The sequence below is a fragment of the Oncorhynchus clarkii genome, chromosome 19 (assembly GCF_045791955.1).
Source record: "Oncorhynchus clarkii lewisi isolate Uvic-CL-2024 chromosome 19, UVic_Ocla_1.0, whole genome shotgun sequence".
NCBI lineage: Eukaryota > Metazoa > Chordata > Actinopteri > Salmoniformes > Salmonidae > Oncorhynchus > Oncorhynchus clarkii.
In genome coordinates, this window is record NC_092165.1 from 10,137,740 (window position 1) to 10,146,458 (window position 8,719).

Sequence of the window (8,719 nt, forward strand, 5' to 3'; positions counted from 1 at the left end):
CAATGTGTCACCATGAATGAAATCAAAGCCAGCGTATTGTCAGCCACCGCTGGATACAGGGAGACTAAGTATGGATGTTGGGCTGCGTTCTCTCTCCTTCAACAGCATCTGGAAGTGGTTCCCGCTTGAAACAGAAAACCCAAAACAAGTTAACTGTCTGAGCACCTCAGTTAACGCGCCGTGATGGCTTTATAGTCAGCATGACACTATCAGGTGTTAGTACTGAGCTGAGACGTGCTGAACACGCCGTGTGGTACAGTTGGTAGTGACGAGTCGTAAAGATAACAGCGCCCTGTTCAGGACTGTGCCACACGGTTTCGCACCGTGCCCGCCAAGCCGCCTTCACCACATCTGAGCCACAGCCTGGCGGTGGTGGTGCAAGTCTCCGTTTAATCACAAAGCAGCTGGGAAACAATCAGTCAATCAGTTGTTAGAGATGAGAGTATCTGATCCAATGGGCTTGGAGGATGGTGACTGTGACGCCTCCGGGACAGATGGACAGAAACAATGTCAAACAGGGCAAGTTTGAGAGAGGACTCTGTGTGTGGGAGAAGGGGTGTTAGGGAATGTCGGAATTAGCAGGCTTCCTACCGGGAAGAGGACGCCAGCAAGTGCGTTACACACAATCAAGTAATGACAGGAGGGGAAGGGGAGATTGGGTGTCAGGGAACACCCACGGTGCAATGAAGAGAGAAGGAGAGCCTCCCTTGCTCCCTCCCTTCGGCAGCATTGTGTCTGAGCGGGTCATCTTAATTGTCACGGGGGGGGGGGGTCGGCAGAAGGAACCACAGAAGGAACCACAGAACATTACAATCAAAGCATGTGGCAGCTAGGGGAGTCAGGGCAATGATAAACCCTTATCTTCCCCTCTCAGTGAGGCTCACTCCAGCCCACCCTTCTCATCTCCCATTTCCCCTGAGGCTCCTGGGTGTTCTATATGTATAGAGAGAACTATGTCCTGTTGATGCAGTGAGTAAACACCTCAGCCCCCTCTGGATGCCCCCCCTAGTATCCCCCCTGGTCCCCTGATGCTGGGGGCCCCGTGCGGCCAGAGTCTTGTAGCAGCCAATAGCCAACATCACAGAATAGGACTCAGGGGGGCCTACCGGCCAGCCTGCCGGGTCTCAAGCCACTCTCTAATTGTCATAATGATTGTTTTATCCGCTAGCAGTTAGGTTTAATGATGATAAGACAGCAGGAGGGTCGTCCTGGGTTCCCTGTGGGCCTGTTTGCATGTCCATTCGCTGGGGTCCGCTTCACTCCCTGTAATCTCCGCTGTCCTCTTTCTAAAGGAACGGTGGGAGGCATGCGTGATAGATAAAATTCCTGTCCAAAAAGTGTGCCCCCTCCTCCTCCTCTTCCCCATTTCCCTATCTCTGGACACTATCAGTTCACTCTCAAATTCAAAAACTACAGCTATCGCCTTGGATACGGATAAACATCATCAGGGGCCATATGTATTAAGAGTTGCCTTTTAACTCACACAATGACCTTGATTACATGGACAGGGGGAAAGATGATCCCAGATCAGTACTCCTTCTCTGAGACAGCTCTAGATGTAACTGTCTGTGAGCAGGGCTGGAGTCAATTCCATTTCAATTCCAGTCAATTCAGAAAAGAAAAAACTAATTCCAATTCCATTTCCAAATGTTCTTTGGAATGTCATTGTACTTCCTGAATTGTCTAGAATTTAAATGGAATTGACCCCAGACCTGTCTGTGACACATAGCTAACCGTCAGTGGCAGAAGTGGATGTCTCCATGTAAAGTTGTGTGGTAAGAGCTGGTAAGAGCTACGATAGCATTAACAGGTCCTAGCAGGTGAGAAATTGAAACTGAACCTGAAATTACATGGTAAATTATAGGCCATTTCAAAAGCTTAACAATCCTACACAGCTATAAAGATGATGTTTCCAACTACTGGCACTGGACCTGACGCTGCATGTCTATGGTGCACACTACTGAGGTTGAAATGATGCCTACATGGAATACTGCTCCACTACACCAATCCTCTCCCCGGCTTCCAAGACGACGTCGATAAAGAAAAAGACGACTTCCTATTCAACTGTTGCCCAGAGGCTCTGCCAACACAAAGCTACGGAGGAGCGGGCGGGCGGGCGGTGATGATTGAATTTCTTCTTGATTCGCTCTCGTGGGTGTGCTGCTCCTCTTCTCTCTTCTCCCTCTTCTCTCGGAGAAGGTTCCAAACCACACGGCAGTATAACATATCTTTGAGGGGGAGGCCAGCCAACCCGAGCCCCAGCTCCAGGCCCTCTCTCCTCTTCTCCTCCCCTGTTCTCTGGAAGTTAGATTTCCATGATGATGGGAGGTCAGAGCAGACCAGACTGAGCGAGTAAATGTCAGATAGGTGCTAATTATTTTCAGAAGTACCAGACATGCCAATGGTTTCCTGTCTCGAGGAAACTGCAGCGGAGAGGGACGGGTGACGAGTACTTCTGGTGTGTGTGTGTTTGTGCACTGTGAACACAGTTCATCTCCTTAGACCCCTCGTTATTAGAACGGTCTCGACAGACACCAGATGTTTCTTTAGCAACCGAGGGTGGAGAGGGAAAGAGAGAGGGAAAGAGAGAGGGAAAGAGAGAGGGAAAGAGAGAGAGAGAGAGAGAGAGAGAGAGAGAGAGAGAGAGAGAGAGACAGAGAGAGAGAGAATAGATAGAGAGAGAGAGAGAGAGAGAGAGAGAGAGAGAGAGAGAGAGAGAGAGAATAGAGAGATAATTAGATAAAGAGAGAGAGAGAGAGAGAGAGAGAGAGAGAGAGAGAGAATAGAGAGAGAGAGAGAGAGAATAGAGAGAGAATAGATAGAGAGAGAGAGAGAGAGAGAGAGAGAGAGAGAGAGAAAGAGAGAGGGACAGAGAGAGAGAGAATAGATAGAGAGAGAGAGAGAGCGAGAGAATAGAGAGAGAATTAGATAGAGAGAGAGAGAGAGAGAGAGAATAGAGAGAGAGAGAGAGAGAGAGAGAGAGAGAGAATAGAGAGAGAGAGAATAGAGAGCGAGAGCGAGAGAGAGAGAGAGAGAGAGAGAGAGAGAGAGAGAGAGAGAGAGAGAGAGTGAGAGAGAGATGGTGTAGACAGGCTTGACCACTAAAAGACAGATACAGCTGGTCTTCCACTGTTGTGAGAGGGGCTATTGCTGTGTGAAATCATATCATACGACATGGCCAGTGACGTGTTAGTCTGATCGTTTTTCATCTTGTGGGATTGTACAGAGCTAACCTGTATGGAAACAGCTTGGTGGGGGAGAGTAGAGTAACACTTAAAATTTATCCACCTTATACGAATTAGCAGCACATTAGCAATGTTCTCAACGTGTGTGCTAAGCTCATTGAAAGATAACAATGTGTGAGTTAGCTGTGTTGGGACAATTAATAAATAGCTGATGGTTTTCTTTAATTGCTTAATGAAGTGTTAGACTGGCGGGCAGACTCCAGGGGGGTTAAGTCTGGAAGGAAGGGTCTTGGCTGGTCGGAGTTATCAGACGAGAGAGGTAGCTCTTAGAAGTAGAAATGTTTGAGGAGTGTCCAAGACTGTGTTCCACTCTCTCTCCCTCTCCTCAATGTTTGCAACACAGAAATAAAACCACGTAAGTGTTGCTCTCCCTCTGTGTCCGCTCCCTACATTGATAGTTAACCGTTTTGGTGTTAAAACTGGTGTTAAGGTACATTCACATTGAGAAGACACGGGGCGAACAAGTACCATCGCTTATATGTGAATTAGGGTTTGGAGCAGTCTTCAGGTGCCCCGGTGGGTTCTGGTCAAAAGTAGTGCACTATGTAGAGAATAGGGTGTCATTAGGGATGCGTCTTGTGTTCCTCACTGACCTTGAGTCCGGTCTGCACCAGCTTGTGGATGTCCAGGAAAGGCTCTTTCAGCAGCTCCATGTTATGGGTCAGCACCCGGACGAAGCCCTCCTTCTCCAGGACAAAGAGGCGCTGGGATCCGTCCCCACAGTGCACCACGGCTACTGGCTGCCTCAGCCCACTCAGCACCACCTGGGCACAGTAGCAGTTGTGCTTGTGTTTCCTGGGCGGCAGGAGGAGGAACGAAAGGTCAAGGGTCGCAGACAGATAATCCCATTGAGAGAGGAAAGGAAGGAGGGAGATGGAGAGAAGGAGAAAGAGCGAGAGTGAGCGTGAGAGACAGATCGAGAGAGAGTGAGAGACAGATCGAGAGAGCGAGAGAGAGCGAGGAGAGAGAGAGAGAGAGAGAGAGAGAGAGAGAGAGAGAGAGAGAAAGACAGAATATACCCCCCACAATATACATACACTGATTGAGTTGACTTTGACAGTAAGTTAATACCAGTGATTTACAAAGTATGAGTGAAGCAATAGCATGACACGATGGGAAGGGTTGAGTAAGAGTTTAGACACTTCCATAGGCAGTGACTTTGATTCATGTGCATTGGGCACACACACACACACACATATATACATATGTCACTCCACGGGTGAATTTAGTGGAGCAATGCTTAAATGGGGGATGAGGGGTCTCCAGCTGTGCAACAAGTGTTGCGTAAAACCACAGTTCACATTTGATGTGGGAAACAGAACATTCAAACTCCATTATACAACATCGCGACGGCTAGCTAACACATGAAGGCGGTGACGCTGATTCTCGCTCCTCACACACTTGTTTCAAGACATTCCCAATCCCTGGGCATAATTTGCCATTGAGAGTCTGAGTGAAGGATGGATATTCATTGGAGGAAAAAGGGTGTAAGTTCAGTTATCTCACCCCGTCAGTTTCCTGTCTGGTGCTATGCTGTCATCGTGACGCATGTGTCAAGTTCATACACACAGCAGATGTGCGCCCTCTCTTTCTATCTCTCTCTTTCGCTCCCTCTCTCTCTCTCTCTCTCTCTCTCTCTCTCTCTCTCTCCCTCACTTTGGCTCTCTCTCTCTCTATCTCTCTCACTGCCACTCTCTCTCGCTCCCTGGCTCTCTCTCTATCTCTCCCCCTGCCTCTCTCGCTCCCTAGCTCTCTCTATCTCTCGCTCTACCTCTCTCTCTCTCCCTCAGGCCAGTTTTGAAGTGGGAGGTCTGATTAAGACTTACGATGTTAGATGACATCGGTGGTTAAAACCTGGCCCTCTCTCCTTGCTCATCATCTCTTGGCCGGCCCCAGGCGGAAGATGAGAAGGGGAGAGTCAGCTCAACAAGACTCCCTTTAGATGAGCGGCTGCCAACAGAAGCTCTATATCTCTCCTCGGCCATCCCGGCCATCCATCCTAGAGTTCAGTGCAATTACAATTACAGTGCTCTTTAGCATAGCAAGGGGTCATTACTAGAAACGACTAGAGTAGAACCCCATCAACCCCAGGAATGCAGACAGCACTTAGCTAGACATCATAGACAGACAGAATCAGCATAGTTTCTCTGGTCTGGTCTGGTCCGGCTCGAGATAGGAGGACGGTCAGTTGGTCACATGTCCAGCAGCAGCGCTCTCAGCTCGCGTCAGGGGGGCTAGAACGGGCTGCGTCCCAAATGGCACCCTATTCCCTATATGGTGTACTACCTTTCACCAGGGCCCATAAGACTAGTGCACTACGTAGGGAATAGGGTGAAATTTGGGACGGAGACGGGGAGCTCAGAGGCTCTCTCTCCACCGGAGCAGACAAAAAAAAAGGGGAAAGTTTGTCTATGACGTACTGCTAGCTAGCAGTGAGGGAGGGCTGGCCTGCAGGGTAAGCATTTCCATTGTGTGGCCAAAGCTTGGCCCAATGCACCCTGAATAAACGGCAGGCTTTGGTGATGACTGGAGAGATGGGTGACGGGTAAGGTCATCCAGGCTTGGCATTGGCATGTCTCCCATGACCCTGGTTCATAGTACATATCGCCTGGGGCGAGACCGGTGGTGGTGGCCAGTCAAAGTGACACACTGGGTTCAGAGTGTGGAGATGCCACGATACACACTATGGCCTCTCTTTCCTCAACTCACTGAAAGCGTCCTTTTTGGATGGTGAACTCAATATTTAAAAAGCATACTTTAAATGCACTCTTCCTAAAGAGATTTTGAAAGTAAAACGTTACAAACCTGTTGATGTCTTCGACTTTCTCATCTCCCAAGTAGTTGGAGTCCTGTCCCCGTGTTTGCTTTCGGTGGAAATCTGGGAAGCACAGGCCTCCGTCCCGCCGTCCGTAGTATTGACAGAACTCATCCACATCAGCTTGGAACAGCTCTGAAAACACCATGGACACAGACAACGGCCCGCAGGCAGAGAAAGACGATTCAATTCAAGTGACATCACGCCTCGTTTAAACCATGATGCAACATCATCCAATTTACCAGCGAGCTGAAGCTAAATCCCCTCCTAGTTAGTCTCCCTTAATTCATGTTTACGCAGCTTTAGTTCCTTAAGTCTTCATACAGTTGTTTTTGAGAGTTGTGCTGAATGAGCCAAACCAAATCCTGGCTAGGCCTGGGCTGAACAAGTGAAGAAACGCTTGGCCAGACAGGCCAACTGGGTTAGATCTGAGCAGAATGTGAGGAATATGCTGTTCAGACTGCTCCTCAGGTCTTCAGCTCTACAGCATGCACCACTGAGGCCCCATCCATCTTTACCTTTATCCTTTGACCCCTGTTGCTATGGCTGTTTGACCCCTGTTGCTATGCCTCGCAGCTCTACCTCACGTGGGTGACTGCTGTGGATACCTAATAGCTTTCCAGATATTTGGAATATTAAGTAAAACATAGGCTGAAATTCTCATACAATTAAAGCACTGTTAGGGGCCAGTGCCAAATGGCACCCTATTCCCTATATAGTGCACTACTTTTGACCAGTACCTATTTGGGCCACAGCCTAGATGCTTTCGCCCTCCTCAGCCCAGCGCAGGCACATGGGCACAGCATGTGAAATGTGAGAAACTCTAATTCAAAACTGACCACGTTTAATTAACAGCCCAGTCTTCCAAACACTAACTTTTCACATTTTTAGGGATAGAAATATTCTGTCTGCCTCAAAACCCAAATCAAGAAATGATGTTCCCAAATGTTGATTGATTGTGTTCCACTGCTTGCTTGTGCTTTGGGGAAGTTGTACTAGAGCTAAAGTTGGTTCAACACCAGGGTCTGGGGCACAAAGTCATCTGGGAATATATCCTCATTAGACACAGCAGCCCCAATCCCGCCTGATTGGCCACCTTCAGAGACCCACAGTCACAACATTATTCCAAGATTCTAGGAACCCCCCCCCCCCCCCCTTTCTTATTGTGCTGGCAGGGCAAAACCACGAACAGGGTGAAAAGAACGCAAGCAAGCAGCGTATCTTAAAACCTGCGCGTGACCTAAAAACAACCGTGCCAATATTGTTTCCCTTAACACAACCCTCAGAGGGGCGGAGGAGGAGAGCAAACACAGCAGTGATAAAAACACAAACGGGACTGTCTCTCCCCTCTTTCATCTCGCTCTCGGCCCCCACACATCCCTCCTTCCATCCTGGCCCCCCCACACCGACCACAAGGCTGACCACACTACCACTGGAGGTGATAGGATATCCCACTAAACATCTAAATACAACACGGAGATCAAACACACACTCAGAACACACACACACACACACACAAACACTCCCAGGCCTATGCCACCCACCTACTTTGTGCCTGCAGTTATCTTAACCATGCTGGTCCCAGGACCTCAGATGCAGAGGGGAGGGAGGGAGGGAGGGAGGGAGGGAGGGAGGGAGGGAGGGAGGGAGGGAGGGAGGGAGGGAGGGAGGGAGGGAGGGAGGGAGGGAGGGAGGGAGGGAGACCTCTAGGTTAAAGTGAGACTCAGGCCGTAAATGTCTTTATGGAGAAATGAGGGATAAGTACACAGCCTAATGGGGAGCTGGAGAGGGAGTTTCACGGGAGCAGGAGGACATTTAAAGACACAGTAAAGGCTACCGTCCAGGTTTAATACTGTTGGTCAGCACTTTGCATGTGTTGATGCAGAGTACAGTTCTGGAAGGGTTCTGAACTTCATCTTTAGTGATATATACTGTACATGAGCTCAAAAAACGAATGTTTGTCAATGCTTTATATTTGAGATTTAATTAAACATGTTCTTAAGAGGCAATAGTGATTACTACAAATGCATATTACAGTTGAACAGAAAACCAACAAATTGTAGAAAAAAACGTTGCTTAACCCCCCCCCCCCAAAAAAAATATATATACATAAGGACACAAATCCAGAAAGGGACTCTTAAATCCATAGGGGGAAAAACCTCTGTATCCAGAATGATATGTACTTAGAGGGCCATCTAATTTTAGACAATTTATGGTTAACTACTTCCATAAACATGTGGCACCGAGCACTGCATTCTCTCTCCCTCTCTCTCCCTCCACACTATGTACCAGTTTTATTGTACTGGCCTGGGGGGGAAAAGAGAGAGAGCGAGAGAGAGAGAGAGAGAGAGAGAGAGAGAGAGAGAGAGAGAGAGAGAGAGAGAGAGAGAGAGAGAGAGAGAGAGAGAGAGAGAGAGAAAGCAGAGAGAGAAAGAAAGAAAGAGTGAGAGACAGAGAGAGAGGTAGAGAGAGAGAGAGAGAGAGAGAGAGAGAGAGACAGAGAGAGAAAGAGAGAGATAGAGGGAAAAAAAACTCTGTCCACATCCCAGGCAGTGAGCTAGCGCTATAGTTCTACTTCCATCTGGTTGTCTTCCAACACAACCTGGGTGGCCACCCAAAGTACTTGACATCTTGATGCACTTCAGCAGCTTTACATATA

The 8,719-nt window shown here is 48.5% G+C and overlaps 1 protein-coding gene across 2 annotated transcripts in view; it reads right to left on the minus strand.

Annotated features, from left to right (window-relative positions):
• The window catches only part of LOC139374705 (hedgehog-interacting protein-like), a 76,869-nt gene that overhangs the window by 59,315 nt on the left and 8,835 nt on the right, over positions 1-8,719 (minus strand). For both annotated transcript variants that reach the window (XR_011627723.1, XM_071115803.1), the window contains exons 3-4: positions 6,051-6,195; positions 3,839-4,040 (exon numbers count right to left, since the gene is read on the minus strand). Coding sequence is in view for 1 of the 2 variants with exons in the window: in XM_071115803.1 (XP_070971904.1) it covers positions 3,839-4,040; positions 6,051-6,195 (347 nt within the window). In the remaining variant the exon portion in view is untranslated. The remainder of the gene's footprint in view (positions 1-3,838; positions 4,041-6,050; positions 6,196-8,719) is intronic.